The sequence below is a fragment of the Macaca fascicularis genome, chromosome 6 (genome assembly GCF_037993035.2).
Source record: "Macaca fascicularis isolate 582-1 chromosome 6, T2T-MFA8v1.1".
Classification (NCBI taxonomy): Eukaryota; Metazoa; Chordata; class Mammalia; order Primates; family Cercopithecidae; genus Macaca; species Macaca fascicularis.
In genome coordinates this window covers 14,425,366-14,446,015 of record NC_088380.1, presented here as the reverse complement: position 1 = coordinate 14,446,015, position 20,650 = coordinate 14,425,366, and the positions used below count along the sequence as shown (strand labels likewise).

Below are 20,650 nucleotides of genomic sequence, written 5' to 3'. Positions count from 1 at the left end.
AACGGAATGCCTGATGGTCTGTCACTGTTTCCCATCACCCTCAGATGGGACCATCTAGTTGTAGGAAAACAAGCTCAGGACACCCACTGATTTTACGTTATGGTGAGCTGTATAATTATTTCATAATAAATTACAATGTAATAATAATAGAAATCAACTGCACAATAAATATAATGCGCTTTAATCATTCCCAAACCATCACCCACCCCCCTCCCATCCATGAAAAAATTGTCTTCCACGATCCTGGTCCCTGGTGCCAAAAAGGTTAGTGACTGCTGATATGAGTCATTACCGTATCCATTTTTAGAACAGTTGATCCTGAAAGGTTGGAAGTAAAATGTATTATTTTGTTTGAAAACGTATGTGACTTAATTTATCTACAGTGCAAGATAATGCCATTTAAAATCCATTGTTGATATTCTCACTTTGTTGATATCAACTACTTTTCCAGACTACATCCTTTTAGTTAGAAAGAAAATGATTTGACCTTGTCTTCCATGATCTTAGGTTCAACCATGAGGAACCACTGCATAATTACAAATTGTCACCTCTAGAAATTACTGAATCTACAAATGGAGGGGGTTTTAGAGGTTATCTAGTCAACTATTCTGCTGAATATAGGGATTGCCTGTCTGCTCCTCTTCCCTGCAAGAAAGTGAGAAAAGCATTTCTGCAAGGCTGGAGTAAGTCAGAGAGAGGGAAGGAAGACAGAGAGGTTGTTCGGGAGTTGGGTCTCCCCAGCACGAGGGCACTTGGCTTGGCAACTCTGTGGATTCGTAGAATCTGAGACATCTGTACTGAATTATGAGCTCAAATATTCTTCCACAGCCAACTATAAATAACATTTTGAAATGAGCTCTTAATTTATAGTCGATTAAGTGTTGTTTCAGGAAGAATAAACATTATGTCATTTTTAATAATTAAAAGGAAGAAAAAGAAAAGGGAAAATGTATTTTCTAAGTGAGTATCACCAAAGGCAATTTCATGACAAATTGTCTGCCTGCTAGAGACAAAATCCGATTGACCTGGGATTTCATAGCTCAAGCTGAAGATGCAGTTATTTATGTTAAGTGTCGTGCTTGAGCAAGTTCACTGGAACTGCTGTTTTCTCCATGATTCGCAGCCCAGATGAAGAGTGAGGAGGCTTTCTCGAAACACTTTGGGTGTGATGTTGGAGGTGTGAAGGCCTCGGTGCTGCGGCCTCGCTGGTGTTTTCTCTCACTCTCTGCCTCTTGTCTGTCTGCTCTGGAATTGGCCGAAGAATCCGTGACTAGAGTTTTTGAGCTAAAATGTTGCATTCCTCTCCACTTCCCGGCTGGCCCTGTCTTCTCTCATCTTTTGTGCACAGCGCATCCACACTCTGTGTCATGCTGCTGTGAGCCTTGAAATACGTGGCCTAGTTACACGGCACGATAGAAGCCAAGAGTCAGAATTGCAGGGAAAAACTGCAGCAAAACAGGATATGATATGAGACCAAGCCTATTTCTTAGTTCCTTTCTTAGTTAGAAACTCAATTTTCTTTCAATACAGCGTATCTGTGTGATGCCTCTTTTGTCTCTTTGGTGAAAGTTCAAACCATGGTGTACATGGTTTTGCATGATCTAGTTCCTGCTTACCAGCCAGCCTCCTGAGTCATGCTCTGCCTGGTGTGTGATCCAGAACAACAGGCTGCTGGTGGGTAAACATATCATGATCCTGGAGCGCCTCCCCAACATGCATTCCCCACCCATACTACCTTGTGGAAAGTTTATCTGTCTGTGTGTTTGCCTCCCTATCAGAAGATTAGACTCTAGTCGGGTGGGTTCCCGTCTTAGTGACCTCAGTCTTGACAGGATGGACCACCGCTGAGAACCACACAGGGAATCTGGATACATTGTTTGGAATTTAATCAAGTCCCCCAGATAAGTCCTAAACAATCCTTTGCTGCCTTATTTCCTGATATTTCCATATCCCATACTGAAGTTCTCACCTCAGGGGACACTGCAGGCCTTTTGCTAATTCTGAGATTTTGTGTGTCTCACTCCTTCTGAAAAGGTAGCTCAGCCCGTGCGTGGCACACCACCTTCTTTGTGTGATACACTTCTAGTCATCCAGGTCAAAGTCCAGCTCTGCACCTAAGACTTACCTCACCCAGGCGGGGATGTTTCCCGGCATTCTTTCCTCTGGTTGCCCATCACTCCTGTCTCTGTGCCAGTGCTCACCGTGGCTCATGACCCCAGCCTCTGTCCCCTGTTCCAGTGTGAGCTCCTGAGGGGCAGGGTGGACATTATTCATTTCTGAATACTCGCTGATGAAATTGAAAACGCATATCTCCATCACACAATCTGCGTATAACAGGACAAAATAGCCGTATTTGAGGGTCTCGCTGGATTTAACTAGATTATGAGGTTTTGAGTCTGCTTTGCAAGCCTTCTCTGTTCATGTATCTGTTCCTTTGTCAGGTATGTTTTGCGGGTTTACCATGTGTTGGAAACTGAGAATAGAACATTTTAATATAAGACCTTGGCCCAGTTCCAAGTAAGGTTTTGGGATGAAGATTCCTTAATACCTAATTAACAACATCTTGATATATCCACCCACATCAAACAAAGGAAATGATGATGGTTGAAAAGTGGCAAGCAAGGAAAGGCACAGAATGTTCTAGTGTGGCTTCCAGTAGCTCCTTACTTGCCCCATCTTTCCCTCCTGAAGCTGTGTCAGGGGAAGATCTGAAGAGGCATATATGACCCTCTCCACTCACAATGACTTTGGCGAGAATCACATAGAGGAGACAAGCAGGAGGCTGGAAAAACAGGGCATATGCACTTGCCAGTCCTGCAGGTTCTCAGGTCCACATAGAGATGGAAAATATGTTATCCTTTTCCCAAGGTTCACACTAAACTGGGGAAAGTAATTCAAAACCAGGCGTATTTTCAACAGGAGTAGAATGTACTGCAGCTAGTGAGGGAATTCTGAGAAAGGATGTTTAACAAAACCTTGGCAGAATGCAGAGCCCCAGTGACTACAGAAAGATTCCCTGGCCATGGAGAAGTGACCCCTTCCAGTCCCTGCCCACCCTCTATCATTCTTCTAAGAAAGGTGGACATCGCAGTGATACCCCTAGGCTCAAACTGCACTTAGGAGGGAAAGAGAAACAGTTCTCGCATAAGGTATAAAGAACATCAAGGGGAATTCTATACTCCGTCTGTCCTGGGTAGGTTTGGAAGACTGATGGTGTCATTAGTCCATTCAACACAAACGAAGCCAAATAAACATGGACTTCTGCCACAAGGGGGCTGTGGAATAGTCTGGGGCTATTGAACAGCGTGAAGTGGTCCCCCCTGCCAATCTATAATCACTTATTGGTAGATACCTTAGGTATCACCCTCTTTGCCAAGTAATAGGAGGGTGTTTATGCTCATTTTCTTTCTTTTTAAAATCCCAATATCTATACCACATGTATTAGTTCATTTTCATGCTGCTGATAAAGACACACCCAAGACTGGGAAGAAAAAGAGGTTTAATTGGACTTATAGTTCCACATAGCTGGAGAGGTCTCAGAATCACAGAAGGAAGTGAAAGACACTTCTTACATGGCGGCGGCAAGAGGAAAAATGAGGGAGATGCAAAAGCAAAAACCCTTGAGAAAACCATCAGATCTCATAAGACTTAGTCACTACCATAGGAACACTATGGGGGAAGCCGCCCCCATGATTCAGTTATCTCAGTTATCTCTCACCAGGAGATAATTCCCACCACAACACATGGGAATTATGGGAGTACAATTCTAGATGAGATTTGGGTTGGGACACAGCCAAAGCATATCACCTTATTTTGGGGGGTTTTCTTCCCTTCAATTTAAATTTGAACGCTTTTCAAATGTGGAGGATATTCTAATCAACCACATGCCCTGCATGCCAAGGGTAGACATTGTTTTGACATTTCTGTTCTCCTTCCTATCATACCCTATTAGGTCGAACCAACTAACAGGAATCCTCAAAGTCCCCTTTAGATAGATATCTCCTTTAAAAGCCAGAGCAAGCACAGTCTGGGCTGTGTGCTGACTTTTCTGCCCTGGTGTCCTCCTGGTTTCTAAAGGCACACCCCATGGTTCCCACCCCATCTGATGCAGCCCAACACTGTTCTATTTCAGAAGTGCCCTCATTCCTTCAACCAGTATATCTCCAGTCTGATCTTGAGACACCTATATCTTCCAAAATAATAATTATACCTCATTCATATAGTGAATAAATAGGAAAAGTAGAACATTTACATGTTGAAAGATACATGCTTTTTTTGTTCTGTATTACAGATCTCTCGTATCATTCGTACTCCTCGGGGAAATGCCCTCCTGGTTGGAGTGGGCGGATCAGGAAAGCAGAGCCTGACGAGGTTGGCTTCATTCATTGCCGGCTACATTTCCTTCCAGATCACTCTGACGAGGTGACAAGCTTTTACTTTAACTAACCTAACACGGATTTTGATAAAAGGTGCTCAGAGGCCACCTGAAGTTCAAATGCATTTCCCTTACATAAAAGAGTCACAGTCGTTTTCCTTCTTGAATGTTGACTTATCATCTTCCTCTGTCAACCTTTGTCAGAGACCATAAACATTTCATATTCATAACTTGCTTTCGAAATATTTCGAATTCTCACTTAGTAGCCGCCTCCCTGCTTTTATGTTATATATGACAGTGTCTTACGTGCACTTCTTTTGGTGAATTTCAGAAGAAAATTGTCCCTTTTGAGTGTTAATTCAGATTTCAAGAATGTTAGTACGGTGGAAAAATAGATGAATATTGGTTTACTCATTCAAATGTTTCAAAATGGTTATTGAACGCTGCCTATGTGTTAAGCCCTGGCTAGGTGAGCAAGGTGAGTATAGCTGTATCGTCAGGGACTTTGTAGCAACTCAAGGGGACAGACAACTAAGCAACCAACTCACCCAATAAGGTGTGATTCATAGGCACCATCCATGATAAGGAAATACATGCAGACCAAATCCTATTGAAGCTTGAGGGAAGAACTCCCAACCTAGTCTAGGGGATGATTAGAAAAGACTTCCTGGAGAAAGTGATTAAAGTGAAACCTCGATATGGGAAGACTGAGAGCAGAAGAACAGTAAAGTGTGTTCCAGGCAGAAGAATCAGCACAGGTGAAGTCAGCCCTGGAAGAAGTTAAATACTGCAGAGTGTACAGTGTAGGGTGGCAAGTGGGAATGGAAGAGAAATGGAGGCCTTTTAAAGTGAAGATAAAAAGTCAGACTTCCTCCCAGAGCAATAGGAAACCATTGATGAGTTGCCCCTAGGGAGGACATGTCAAGTACATTTTATATACAGAAAATAGACAGATGGAACTAAATTGGAATAGTTATAAGGCTGTTTCAGGGGTCTGGGCAAGCCATGATGGTGTCATGAGTAGCAGCAGTGAGAATGGAGAATAGAGAGTGGAGATGGAAGAGATCATCAGGAAGTTGGAGCTTCAGGGCTTGGTACATCCTGGTTTCTGGCTTGGGAAACTACCTAGATGGTGCTGCTACTTATCAAGACAGGGAAACCCAGAGGAGTTGACCACAGATGTGGGTGTAGTGCAGGGAGAAAACATAATTAGCACATGAAAAGTGAACATGAAGAGATAAACAGAGGTGATTCGGAGAGGTGAAACAGATTTTTCAGGATTAACCAAGATAAGGTTAGAACCAGGAGGCCAGTTTGGGAAGTTAGGCTGGGCTGAAAATCATTTGACATTAATTTCTAGGTGTAGGAGCAAGAAGTCGGGCACTGATGAGCAGAACATGTTGCTGACCTGTCTCATTGAGGGAGGCCCATAGATACCTGCTAGGATGAAGGCTGAAAGTTACTAAGCATTGGGTTTGGAGATTCAAATATTTAAGCTATTGTTACACTTTTTGTTTTGTCTGACCTATAGGGTTCTTCTTGGAGAATAAATCCAAAGATTACTGTTTAATTCAAGTACTGGGACAGAGAGAAATAATTCTAGTTACATTGCATATGATTCTTCTAGTTTTTGGTTAGGAACCAAGCTACATGAAAGACAACTTGTACAGGAAAGGGATGGGAATCAAATTTTTGTTCCTAACATTCGTATAAAACCTTGTAGTTTTCAAAGCACTTTTATATGCATGAGCTAATTTGATCTTCAAAAAAACCTCGTGAGTTAGTAGGACAGATAGCAGCAGCCCGTCTTGCAGCTGAAGCTCAGAGAGGCTATGGCTTGCCCATCATCTTGGATCTATCTGGGAATTGATTGTAAGACTTCCAGTTTCTAGTCTGGTGTGACTTTTACTGCACCACAACGGCGCAGCCAGCGTATTCAACCACAACTCTCACTGTGGCAGACTAGTTCCTCTACATGTCACACCAGGAATGATCCATTACTGATGAGACGAAGGGCCAGGGTCTTTCTTTCCTTTTCATAGCTTTCAAGATGTTATCAAACTTCTAAAGGCTTTGTACAGCCATGTGGCTAAGGCTGAGATGCGAGAGCCTCTCACTTGGGAAGCACGACTATTTGTTAGGTGTCTTAGGTCATGTTATTTGAGGCAGTGGGCCCTTGAGATCCAAGAGACTGGGTTGAAAATTTTCCCCATATCACAAGAAGCTGGGTGAGATGTTTTCCTTTTCCTTTCTCTCTCTTTCTTTCTTTCTTTCTCTTTCTTTCTTTCTTTCTTTCTTTCTTTCTTTCTTTCTTTCTTTCTTTCTTTCTTTCTTTCTTTCTTCCTTCCTTCCTTCCTTCCTTCCTTCCTTCCTTCCTTCCTTCCTTCCTTCCTTCCTTCCTTCCTTTCTTCCTTTCTTCCTTTCTTCCTTTCTTTCTTCCTTCCTTCCTTCCTTCCTTTCTTCCTTTCTTCCTTTCTTCCTTTCTTTTTTGGAGGCTGTGTCTTTGAATTGTTTTCTGATCTCTTGAATCTCACTTCTCTAAGTGCCTTCTAGAAGTATTTGTATTTTGAGTTCTCAGATGTCACTTCTCTAGGTGACTTCTAGAAGTATTTGTATTTTGAATTCTCGGATGTCACTTCTCTAGGTGACTTCTAGAAGTATTTGTATTTTGAGTTCTCGGATGTCACTTCTCTAGGTGTCTTCTAGAAGTATTTGTTTTCTGATGTCACTTCTCTAGGTGTCTCACTTCTCTAGGTGTCTTCTAGAAGTATTTGTTTTCTAATCTCACTTCTCTAGGTGTCTTCTAGAAGTATTGATGCATGGTTGTGATATTTCCAATTCTAGGGTATAGGTTACAGAAGTTAGAAAAAGATAGAGTTAAGTATTCACTAGTTTTAAAAAAATCAGATGGCTGTTTGCTCTTGCACTCTGAATTCTGAGTTTATTTAGTGACTAAAGTAGGAATAATAATTTAGTAAGTCTGAGTCTCCAGAATTGGGATAATTTTATTTATACTTTTGGCATAATGTAGCACTCCACAGTGGGAACTCTCTAATATTTCTTGACTGTAGGTTTATTTCCACCTAAAGATCACTTTGGGTAATTAGAGAACCTTCAGAGTGGGATATTTCATAACATTTCCAGGTATTCTAGTACAGTCTACTGATTGCTCAGAAAACAAGCTCATTTATGTATAATACAAACATGCAATGATGATAATGGTGTTGGGGGATGAGGAAGGCATTGTTTATAGCATGGCATCTCACCCACCCTGTATAACCAAAGCTTGCATTTATTTAGTTTAATTAGTGAATTGTCATCTCAAATACCCATTGCCAATCAAATATCAGTAATTGAATTTGACTTTTCTATTATCATTGTCAAAAAATTTTCAAAATGATACGTTTTGAAATGTAATGACATTTGGTTGTGGTAAAAATTTTATTTTTGTTCCAGGTTGACTTTTCAGTATAGTTTTTTTTTGTGCAAAAACATTAATTATAATGTTTTATGAAATGTGGAGTTTTAAAAATTAATCAGTAACATTCATATAGAACACATACCTATATGATGGAACAAAATCAGCATTTTTTTTTTTTTTTGGTGGCTAAATGGCATAATGCATTGTTACAAGGTTCTTTCCCTCTCATGAAAACATTTTGGCTAATGACAAAATGAAAATATTTCTTTAGATCCTACAACACATCAAATCTGATGGAAGATCTGAAGGTTTTGTATAGAACGGCTGGTCAGCAAGGCAAAGGAATCACTTTTATTTTCACAGACAATGAGATTAAAGATGAATCATTTTTGGAATATATGAACAATGTTTTATCATCAGGTGAGGTAGGAATTCATTCATTCTTTATGTGTTTTATCCCTTCAGATTTCCTCCAACTTAGAGCTCTACATATTTTCTTCCGTTAATGGCATGAAAAGTGCTATTGGGAATGGGTATTAAGTCATCAGTATGAAGGATGGGTTTTTCTATTGGGTTTTTGAAGAATAAAACTCTACATCAAAATTTGGAGCTAGGCATTTAAAACATCAGTGAATGTTCCAAGTAACAAATGAAAAAAACAGAAGGGCAAAGTTAGAAAGAAAGCTAATTAGATTTTTGGCATGTCCGTTTACTCCCTCCCAGAGCTACAACTTTGCAGTTAATAGTAGAATCATTTGTTTATTTTAAAACGTGGTGTATTTCACCTTGAAAACTTTCAGTTAATTTTCGTTAGGTGAGTTCGAGAACACAAACGGAGAAAAGACATTCTATGTATTAAGCTCTACATTTTGATCTATTTTCCTGTGTGTGTACTGAATTTGCATGCTTGTACTTCTTTTTAAGGTCTCTAATCTATTTGCGCGAGATGAAACTGATGAAATTAATAGCAACCTGGTGTCAGTCATGAAAAAAGAATTCCCCAAGTGCCCTCCTACCAATGAGAACCTGCACGACTACTTCATGAGTCGGGTCCGACAGAACCTTCATATTGTACTCTGCTTCTCGCCAGTGGGGGAGAAGTTTCGAAACAGAGCTTTGAAGTTCCCTGCCTTAATTTCAGGATGCACAACTGACTGGTTCAGCCGATGGCCCAAAGATGCTTTAGTTGCTGGTTAGTATGGAAATGTGTATGCCAGGCTTCTGGTTTATAGTGTTTACTTATTTATTTACATTCTCTGCTGTTTGCTCTCTCTCTGCTGAGTTGAGTAACTCATTCTGTCCAATATTTGAGAATTTCTATTATAAGATGATGCTCTTTCTTGTTTGGTAGCTAATTTTTCTCAGAGTGTGGTTTTTAGAGAATGAGATATTCAGTTTGTATCCCATTGGGTTAGTGTTCAAGGATTCTAGTTTTTTCAGGGATGCTTGAAGTCTCTGCCTCAGTTGGATCTCCAGGCTGGCTCCAGGATGTCACAGCAAGGCACAGAGGTTTAATTTCATGGACAGCATTTGTGTTCTTTTTAAGTAGGTTTGTTAGCCCAAGAGTAGTTAAAGCCAAGTATCTCTTGGCTATTTCCTTCTCAAGGCTGCAATGCTGAGAATCAAAGAGGAAAACATTGTCCAGCAATTATCTGCTGGTTTCTGTCCTTGACAAAAGATGTTAAGCAGCATGGTCTCTGACTGGACCCTTTGCTGCTTCTGCTTCTTTCTGATCTTCCATGCCATGGATCATTAGTGCTTCGTTACTTTGCAAATGAAATTGGAACATAAAAATAGTAGAGGAGAGGTTAGAGAGCATACATTTAGCTTTTTGCTTTTTGTTTTTGTTTTTTTTTTTTGAAAGCTTTTGGTGAGAAATTGTCTGTTGATATTTTAAAAGATGCAAATACCCAGGTCTCATCCCTATTACATCAGAACATCAGGAGGACCCTGATTCAGGACAGTAGTTTTCAAACTTTTAAAAATGTTTTATGCAGAAGAACCTTATTTCCCAGTAATACCTTACAAGTAGTCCTGGTAGATAACACAGTGAAAAGTGGATGGGGGTTGTGGGAGGAAGTGTTCTGGAGCCTCATCCTCTTATTCCCCACTTCTGCTGCCCTCACCATTTCCTCTACAGCTCTGTGGTACCCCGTCTGAGAATGACTGATTAACCAAGAGATGCCCTTTAGAGAAGGAAAAACTGAAGAGCGTGAAGTTGAGGGTTGCCATAGGTGGAAAAGTTAGTAGGATCAGTACTGAGACTGAAACCTAGGTTATCTGTCTGTCTGTCTGTCTGTCTATCTATCTATCTATCTATCTATCTATCTATCTATCTATCTATCTGTCTGTCTATCTCTATTATGTATCTAAATATCTATCTGTTAATATCTATCTATCCATCCATTATCTATCCATCTATTATCTGTCTATTATCTATCCATCCATCCATCCATCCATCCATCCATCCATCTATCCATCATCTATTTATTGATCATCTATCAATTACCTATTTTTAAAACAAATTCTTATCTACTGGGGAAGTTTTATTCTCAGTGCATCACTATTGACAATAGTGGTTTTCCAATCTGTGGCTTTTAAACACAGACTATTTTGACATGTTTGTGAAATAAATGTACAGCACAGTTCTGTCTTTGGTCTTGTAAAGTTTGAGAAAAGACCAGTGATTTAAAATTTAAAGTCCCCAAATACCTAGGAATCCAACTTACAAGGGATGTAAAGGACCTCTTCAAGGAGAACTACAAACCACTGCTCAGTGAAATAAAAGAGGACACAAACAAATGGAAGAACATACCATTCTCACGGATAGGAAATATCAATATCGTGAAAATGGCCATACTGCCCAAGGTAATTTATAGATTCAATGCCATCCCCATCAAGCTACCAATGAGTTTCTTCACAGAATTGGAAAAAACGGCTTTAAAGTTCATATGGAACCAAAAAAGAGCCCGCATCTCCAAGACAATCCTAAGTCAAAAGAACAAAGCTGGAGGCATCACGCTACCTGACTTCAAACTATACTACAAGGCTACAGTAACCAAAACAGCATGGTACTGGTACCAAAACAGAGATATAGACCAATGGAACAGAACAGAGTCCTCAGAAATAATACCACACATCTACAGCCATTTGATCTTTGACAAACCTGAGAGAAACAAGAAATGGGGAAAGGATTCCCTATTTAATAAATGGTGCTGGGAAAATTGGCTAGCCATAAGTAGAAAGCTGAAACTGGATCCTTTCCTTACTCCTTATACGAAAATTAATTCAAGATGGATTAGAGACTTAAATGTTAGACCTAATACCATAAAAATCCTAGAGGAAAACCTAGGTAGTACCATTCAGGACATAGGCATGGGCAAAGACTTCATGTCTAAAACACCAAAAGCAACGGCAGCAAAAGCCAAAATTGACAAATGGGATCTCATTAAACTAAAGAGCTTCTGCACAGCAAAAGAAACTAACATCAGAGTGAACAGGCAACCTACAGAATGGGAGAAAATTTTTGCAATCTGCTCATCAGACAAAGGGCTAATATCCAGAACCTACAAAGAACTCAAACAAATTTACAAGAAAAAAACAAACAACCCCATCAAAAAGTGGGCAAAGGATATGAACAGACATTTCTCAAAAGAAGACATTCATACAGCCAACAGACACATGAAAAAATGCTCATCATCACTGGCCATCAGAGAAATGCAAATCAAAACCACAATGAGATACCATCTCACACCAGTTAGAATGGCGATCATTAAAAAGTCAGGAAACAACAGGTGCTGGAGAGGATGTGGAGAAATAGGAACACTTTTACACTGTTGGTGGGATTGTAAACTAGTTCAACCATTATGGAAAACAGTATGGCGATTCCTCAAGGATCTAGAACTAGATGTACCATATGACCCAGCCATCCCATTACTGGGTATATACCCAAAGGATTATAAATTATGCTGCTATAAAGACACATGCTCACGTATGTTTATTGCAGCACTATTCACAATAGCAAAGACTTGGAATCAACCCAAATGTCCATCAGTGACAGATTGGATTAAGAAAATGTGGCACATATACACCATGGAATACTATGCAGCCATAAAAAAGGATGAGTTTGTGTCCTTTGTAGGGACTTGGATGCAGCTGGAATCCATCATTCTTAGCAAACTATCACAAGAACAGAAAACCAAACACCGCATGTTCTCACTCATAGGTGGGAACTGAACAATGAGATCACTCGGACTCAGGAAGGGGAACATCACACACCGGGGCCTATCATGGGGAGGGGGGAGGGGGGAGGGATTGCATTGGGAGTTATACCTGATGTAAATGACGAGTTGATGGGTGCAGCACACCAACATGGCACAAGTATACATATGTAACAAACCTGCACGTTATGCACATGTACCCTACAACTTAAAGTATAATAATAATAAATAAATTTAAAGAAAAAAAAAAGAGATGTAAAAGCACAAAAAAAAAATAAAAATAAAAATAAAAATAAAATTTAAAGTCCCATAAAAATTTAAATATAACTGGAGGTAAGATTTTAAAACTCAAGTAGGATATACATGCAGAGCACAGATCAAGAGTATTTCAGAGCTGTGTTAAAGTTTATTATGAAATACAGTTAGCAGTATGCAAGTACTTCATAAAATTCTCTTTAAGGTATTATCTCTAACAATAAAAATAACAATTTCAGGTGACAGATACTGTAATATGCCATAATTGAGATGATTTAAATATGAAGCTCTTTTTGTTAAGTTCCTATTTCAGTCATCTCTTCTTTTGTAGACAAAGGTCTTATTGATCCCTCCTTTGTGAATTTCTCATTGTCCCATTCTTTTAAATCTTATCACACCAACCCAAACCAAGATTACACGGAGGGCAGAGAAACTTTCCTTTCTTTATCCTCAGTCACTAGCAAATATCCTGACCTTGATGCATGAATCTATTTGTTCGTTTATTCAGAATCTATTTGTTCATTTATTCAGAATGTACATATTGAGCTTCATGATGTTATTGGACAGACTCAAGACAAGACAGACTTGTCAACAGATGCAAGACAGACTCAATTCTGTACTCCAGAGTCTCTCCCCAGGAAAGCTCATCCACAGCCTCCTTTATAATATGTGCTATCAATTTTTTCTCCAGTCTAGTCTGTCTCCTGGCTTGAAATCTGTGTAGTCAGCTGCCTGCCTGGTCCATTCTTATGGTTGCTTCACAAATTCTTAACCTCAAAATGTCTGAAACTCAAAATGTCTCCCCGTTTCAGGAAGGGCCATTATCACTCATCAAACTAGGCAACCTGAGACCCCTTTGTTGTCAACACCTCCCCTTTCCCCAGCTCTCAAGTCTTACCCATCACCAAGTCATCTCCCTTTCTCTGACATCCTAGGCCAAGCTATCATTGCTGCTCACCTGGAAAACCCAAATAGCTTTCTAATGATCTCTTCACCTCTTTCACCTGTCCCTCATCCATCTCACATTGCAGACAGCAAAATGGTAAAAACACAGATACAGATGCATTTGTTTCTGCTTAAAACCTTCCATGTCTTCTTGTTGTTCCTAGGAAAAAGCACAACCTTTAGCATGACCTTCAAGGTGGGAAGAGCTGACCCTACCTACCTCCCCAGCCTCTCCTGAGGTCCCTTTTCCTTCCTGCTCTGTTTTCCTGGATCCTTGAATATGCTTTTTTAAAATTTATTTTATTTTATTTCATTTTATTTTTGGCGGTTATTTTCCATGCAATGCTGTCCTCCTCCCATTTCTCCCCACCCACTCCTGCTTTGTCTGGATAATGCCGGCTCAGCTAAATGTCATCTCTTCAGGAGAATCTTCCTTTGCTTCCCTCCGTTTCCCCACTAAGCCAGGTCCCCTGTTATCCATTCCATAGCACTCTGTGCTTTTTCTTCTTGGGATTAACCACAGTGTGTAATTTGTGTACCTAGTTGTGTTATTTATTTGATTAATGTGTACTAGACTAAAAACTAAATTAATGTCTGACTAGACTAAAAACTCCCATGAGGTCAAGAACTACACATCCTTTGTTCACAATTTCAGCAGCTACAGGTGTTTGATACTTATGATGTTGAACGAATGGATCAGACTGTGTAGAAATTCATCATCTTTCCATAATATGGCCTTGATCACTTGCAGTCTTTCTCTAGTTCAACTTTGGATATACCTCTTTGCCCTCTGAACATGGTTTAGTCATCCTTTTCTTTTCACACAAGTCCCTCTACCAAGAATATTCTTCTCCATCTTTTTGATTTATGCAAGCTCCAAGGCTTAATCAAGATACATCACATCCTTCAACCTTCCTCTGTTCTCTTGGGAATATTTGAAATTTTCCCATTTTCTTGGACCTTCTGTATCTATAACATTGATGCTTTACATAATTTACCTGCACATTTAAATATTTTTAAACCTTTTGATAACCAGTAATTTTTGTGGTTATAGCTCCAATTTAGTCTATTTACAGCCTGCATACTACATAAATATTTGATACTATGCTAGTCATAGTAATGGATAAAATAATTAAAAGACGTAAGACACGGTTTCTTTCTTCAATAAATAGAAAATCTTGTTGGGAAAATCAACATTTCCACACCCAACAATAACCTGCGTAATGTTATTCTGAAAGAATAGCATCTGTGAGGATTAGAAGTACTTATACGCTTAGGGATTTCAGTGTTATTTATTCTTTTTAGAAAATTAGCAACAAGGTTTCTAGAAAGACTATTATTTTCGTTGCCTTAAGGATATTGATTCTGAATTAAATTATTATCTCCAGCTGCATCTAGAAATAAATATATCATTCGTTTGTGTTAGCATTTCATTTGGATCATAAGAAATATTTCCAATAAATAAAAGTATTATGTTATTAATACTTTTAATAATAAATTAGAAAAGTTTTTCTAATTTAAAGAAGCCCCTAGGGCTGATACTGGATTTCGTAGTAATTTTAATAACTTTTAAATACCTTTGAAAAAAAAGTGAGTTTTTTGTATGTATGAATTTAAATGGACTGAATCTGTTGACGAATCATTTAAAGAAAAATATGCTTTACTTTATGTTGTAAAATGCCAGGAGGTAGCTCCAAAACTGGCATTGCTGCCTTGGTGATGGGATATTGAAGATGACAGAGGGTTTTCTGGCCCCTTGACTGAATCTCAGCAGGCACGGGTCACTCTAAGAGGGAGTGTTCCGTTTCTCTCTGTAACCTTTCCTGCACCAGAGAGCCTGGGTCTGTGGAAAAATATGCTTAGAATCCATCCTGATTTTATTCTCTTTGTCTTTTTGGAGAGATAAAAAGACAATTTGCTACGTAAAGAATCAGGTCACCATTATTGATACTGTCTGTTCACATAAGAAGGAAGAAAATCATTACGTGATAAATACAAAGAAGTTTTCAGAAAGTGGGCACTTCCCCGAGAATATCCCATAATGCCAAGTAAAGCATTTGGCATCATGCCTGGCACATGGTAGACACCGCAGCCATTGCGGTTAACACCTACACAAAATGTGTCGTAAGTGTGAATTGTTCTATGATTCCAGTGCCCAGACTTGAACTTCTTAGAGTTTAAACAGTTCTTGGTACTGGTTGGCTAAATGAGAAAATGTGACTTTTGATTATCTTAATTATTGCCTTTCAGTGTATGGTAAACTGTTTTTGTAACCAAGCTGATGAATTTTCTCTATTATTTACATAAATATGAATACAGCCCCCCAATAACAACCTTAAGAACTTTAGTAATTGAGTACTGATGGTGATAAATACTATTTTTATGTCTTTGCCTTTTTAAGCCTTGCTTACTTGATTCATTTTTCTCCCATTTTATTGATCATATTTCTCTTTACAATACTTACATACATAGGCTGTTTCTTCTGAGATACATAGAAATGGTTGTGATAATTTTAACTGCATTATGTGTGACTCTTACAAATTCCCTGGGGTTGAGACCAGGTTTCACGTTCCTCTTTCATTCCATGGCACCCATTTCTGTGGTGGCTCTGCAACAGGCATTCGGTGTACGTGGTGATTGATGAGCCTATTCCCATAGCAGGGAAGTCAGTCTTAGAATTGGTCCCCCATTTGGCACTGTGGGGAAGGTAAAGGTCTCCAACAGGAGATTTTTTTTTACCCAAACATTCTTAAAGAATACTGTAAATGAGAAGTGACCACAAATGACCAGCTGCCACATTTAAGAACAAGATGACTCCAGCATAAAACAATTTAGTGATGAGCGTTTCCACATGCCAAATGCAGTCAGAGCCAGGGGGGAACTAAGGGTATGACAGGTTCTGAGTGACAAAATAAATGGCATTGTTAAATATGAGTACCAGGTGGGCACTGATTTCTGAGTTATTTGCACCATTTGTCCTGATGTAAGCCATAAAACAGGTGGCTGCTGACCAGAACCTGCAGCTGTGTTTAAGAGATGCCTCTGCACAAGCACCAGACAACAAAGAGTGATGAGAGGTTTAAAGTTTTTTTATACTTTTATATATGAAACAGAAAATAAAATTGTTGATGTTATAGGCCTGGGGCCAAAAATGCTGACATAGATCGACCTAGCTGGGGCTACAAAAATGGTTTGCATTCCTAAGAAATGTCTAAGTATTAGAAGTAAACAGTTAAGTTTTCAAAGGGTAACTTACATGCATATTTCACACACTGTCATCTTTATGCTCTCTAGTGTCTGAGCACTTCCTTGCTTCCTATGATATTGACTGCAGTTGGGAAATCAAGAAGGAGGTGGTCCAATGCATGGGCTCCTTCCAGGATGGGGTGGCCGAGAAATGTGCTGATTATTTCCAGAGATTCCGACGTTCTACCCATGTGACGCCCAAATCATACCTCTCCTTTATTCAGGGCTATAAGCTCATATATGGAGAAAAGCATATGGAGGTACAGACCCTGGCCAACAGGTAAGTGTGATGTTCATATACAAAGCTATATTAAAGCCGTGGCTCTCGACCAGGGACAGATTTGCCCTGGTGGATATTTTGCAATGACCAGAGACATTTTTGTGTGTCACAACTGAGGCGGCAGGGCAGGGGAGGGGTACTGCTGGCATATGTGGGTAGAGGCTTAGGGATGCTGCTAAACTTCCTGCAGTTCTTTTCTGTCACAACAAAGAAGTATCCAGTCCCAAATGTCTGTGGTGCTGAGGTTGGGAAACCTTCCTCTAGAGCCTGTTGACCATTCCTTGCCCAGTAGGATAAACTATTGCCAGGTTTTTATGTGGCCCACTGCTTTCTATAATATTGAGTGACATCAGGATAGAAGTAATAGACCTGGAAGGGAGTTGCGAATGCAGACATCCCCTCTTCCCTCTTCTCACCCTTCTCTTCCCATCCCTTCTGAGTGACTGAGCGGGAAAAGCCAGGTTGATGCATATGTTCACTGCCTAAGGAGCATCCCTGCTTCCCTGAAGTTTCTTCCAAATGTCACTGCTCTGCCCTCTGCTTTTCTGAACAATCAGATCATCTTCCTGAGCATGGCTAGAATGAGCCAGGGTAAGGAATCCCTGGGTGGGTGGTTACACGAAATGACTCTGAGGGTTCCCATCTTTAAGGTCACATTATTTCAGGTTCAGGCAGGCAGCTAGTTCCTTCCTACAGCTGTTTTGATGGCTTTAAATTTGTTTCTTAAGCCCACATCATTCTTCTTTTAATTTCTTTAGTCTCTTTTGAAAAAACAGGCATTATTTTCCTTCTTCCATGACAGGGCTTCAAGCATTTGAAGTCTGTCGTCATTTAGCCTAATGTCATTAAGTATGTTTCCTGCATGATACAGATTGTAGCCTCATGGTTCCTAATTTCATGATGCGTGTTCTAGCAGGTTCACTGTTCTTGCACGAGGTCTGTAAAGAACATACGTATTATCCGTCTAGAGTCAAGCCTGGACCTGTATCCTTTTTGCTAAGCCCTCCTGGGTTTGCTACTTGCATACACGCAATCTTCAGATATAACCATTACTACTCACTAGTGGACCAGTACTTGAAAATTGCATCCGAGTCCTACACATTTTAACATTGTTTGCTTGGATTTTCAATCCCAGAATGAATACTGGATTGGAAAAGCTCAAAGAAGCTTCAGAGTCTGTTGCAGCCTTGAGTAAAGAACTGGAAGTGAAAGAAAAGGAGCTACAAGTGGCCAACAATAAAGCCGACACGGTGGGTGGGCATTTACACATGTGCCACATTCCTTTTGAATTCCAAGTTCACAAGTGTTAATGGTCTATGCATATTCAGTGGCTTTAACTATCAAATTATACATTACTTTCCATTGGAATAAAATACTCTTAATCTTATGTATAAAAAACTGGGTGAGTGGACAAAATCAACAAATCAAGGCAAAAATGTGCATTTTCAGCTGGATGTTTAATACTTTTTGACGAAGTATTGTTTGCTTTGTATGGAATTAGGTCTTAAAAGAAGTGACAGTGAAAGCACAGGCTGCTGAAAAGGTCAGGGCTGAGGTACAGAAGGTGAAGGACAGGGCCCAGGCCATTGTGGACAGCATCTCTAAAGACAAAGCCATTGCTGAAGAAAAACTGGAAGCAGCAAAACCAGCTTTGGAAGAGGCAGAAGCTGCATTGCAGGTACATCTATGTGATATAACAGATGTCAACTTTAGGGCCTAAGAGGCAGACTCAGGCTAAAGAGATTAATCACAGCAAGGAAATGCTCTACTGGTTCATACCAAAGCTCTATCCACTGGAGTGATTTCAAGTAATATTTTCTGCCAGAGACTTTATTAGCTCTTTATGGGTTTTGCATATTCTACTTAACATCTCACTCTCTTCACTCATCAGTGTTGGGCAGTGCCATATACTGGTGGTCAAGAGTCCTGGGTCCTCATTTCAACTCTGTCATCAATAAGCTGTAATGCTGGAAAAGTCACATCAACTTTCTAAGGCAACATTCCCTCACTCATTCATTGAGGCCATTGGAGTAGGTGATCTGTAAGATACAATGTTTTCTGTCTGTGAATTACCCAAATAAAGAACTACTGATCTGATGTAGCTCATTAGTGAGAGAGTTTGAGCAGGCTTCCAATGCTATTAAACAGTAGAATTGTGTATTAGTCTGTGTTCACACTCTATAAAGATGTTACCTGAGACTGGGTAATTTATAAACAAAAGACTCAGAGTTCCCCTTGGCTGGGGAGGCTTCAGGAAACTTACGATCATGGCAGAAGGGTGAACGGCAACAGACACCTTCTTCACAAGACAGCAGGAGAGAGAACAGGGGAAACTGCCACTTTGAAACCATCAGATCCCCTGAGAACTCACTCACTATCATGAGAACAGCATGGGGGAAACTGTCCCCATGATCCAGTCACCTCCCACCAGGTCCCTTCCTTGACTGTGGAGATTACAGTTTGAGATGAGATTTGGGTGGGGACACAGAGCTAAACCATATCAAACTGTGTGGCAGTACACCAATGGCAAAATTACAAAGGAGGCTGGAGTTTGAGAAAATGAAATAAGTTTAGTGAACTAGGCCACACCTTAAAGGCTGGTCCAGTTTTGAAGACTCACTTTTACTAAGAGAGTTCCAGGTATGTACGAACGCTAACATTTTGACATCAGGTTACCTAAATCTATACAACAAATAAGATAACAAATCTTGTGCAGAGAATGTGTCTCTTCCTATCTTGATATTAATCTGACTTTAACCAGCTCAGAGCAAAAATAAAAAATATCTCCAGATGTTAGATAACTGTTCTATTATTGCCACAGCATATAGGAGATTATATAACACTCATATTTCTTGGCCTGCAGAAAAAAGAAGACTTTAATGCTTAGGTGAAACAGGTTGAGTTTTTGTTCCCCTCTCCAACTTCTTTTACCTGGGCATCTAACACAGCTGAGCACCATTCTGTTTGAAAATTATTTTTAAAGCTAAAGTAAAATAAGCATGCCTGGCCCTTACATTTTATATAACTTTAATTTGACCCTGCCCTACTTTCCTCACTGTCTGCTGTTCTATTTTTCTCTTTTCTTTTATAGCTGCGCCCCTCAAATAAAGGTCTGTTTGCCATTTTCAGTTCCCTACTACACATTCACCCTGACTTCCAGCTGTCTGTCTTTCATAAATGCTAGTATTAATATATTAAAATAGGCTGGGCTTGGTGGCTCATGTCTGTAATCGCAGTACTTTGGGATGCCGAGGTGGGCAGATCACCTGATGTCAGGAGTTTGAGACCAGCCTGGCCAACATGGTAAAACCTTGTCTCTACTTTTAAAAAAAAAAAACAAGAAAAATTAGCTGGGCATGGTGGCGTGTGCCTGTAGTCCCAGCTATTCAGGAGGCCGAGGCACGAGAATCATTTGAACCTGGGAGGGGGAGGTTGCAGTGAGCTGAGATTACGCCACTGCACTCCAGCCCGGGTGACAGAGTGAGACTCAGGTCTCAAAATAAAAAACAAAAAACAAATGCAAAACTATATATATACAATCCTTTTCAAGGTATGTAGTTACATTCCTAATTGACCAAGTTTAGTGTTTTTTCTTTTTCCTCAGTCCTTGGAGAAAAAATCATTCACTTTTACTAGAAGGTCATTGGTTACTGTCTTTTGATAGAAAGGATGCAAATACAAACCAGATGGATGTTCTGAAGATCTGGAAGGAAGGAATATATACTATTTGTCCTAGAGATAGGATTGTTTCCAATTCTTACATTTAACATTTTTTCAATACTTATTCCATAGTGAGTTTTAGGCGATTGAGCAGTTATTATCAACCAAAACAGGTGTATGTGACTATTAAATCATTTACTCTGTAAGAATATATGTACTAGAAATTGAACGGAACTTTTCTAAGAGAG

General features: G+C 39.7%; 1 protein-coding gene across 1 annotated transcript in view; it reads left to right on the top strand.

The window, feature by feature from the left end:
* DNAH5 (dynein axonemal heavy chain 5) overlaps positions 1-20,650 on the top strand; it is a 321,438-nt gene that overhangs the window by 226,604 nt on the left and 74,184 nt on the right. The window contains exons 53-58 of the mRNA XM_045393550.3: positions 4,292-4,422; positions 8,068-8,221; positions 8,721-8,988; positions 16,511-16,742; positions 17,878-17,992; positions 18,244-18,420. Of these exons, the coding sequence (XP_045249485.2) occupies positions 4,292-4,422; positions 8,068-8,221; positions 8,721-8,988; positions 16,511-16,742; positions 17,878-17,992; positions 18,244-18,420 (1,077 nt within the window). The remainder of the gene's footprint in view (positions 1-4,291; positions 4,423-8,067; positions 8,222-8,720; positions 8,989-16,510; positions 16,743-17,877; positions 17,993-18,243; positions 18,421-20,650) is intronic.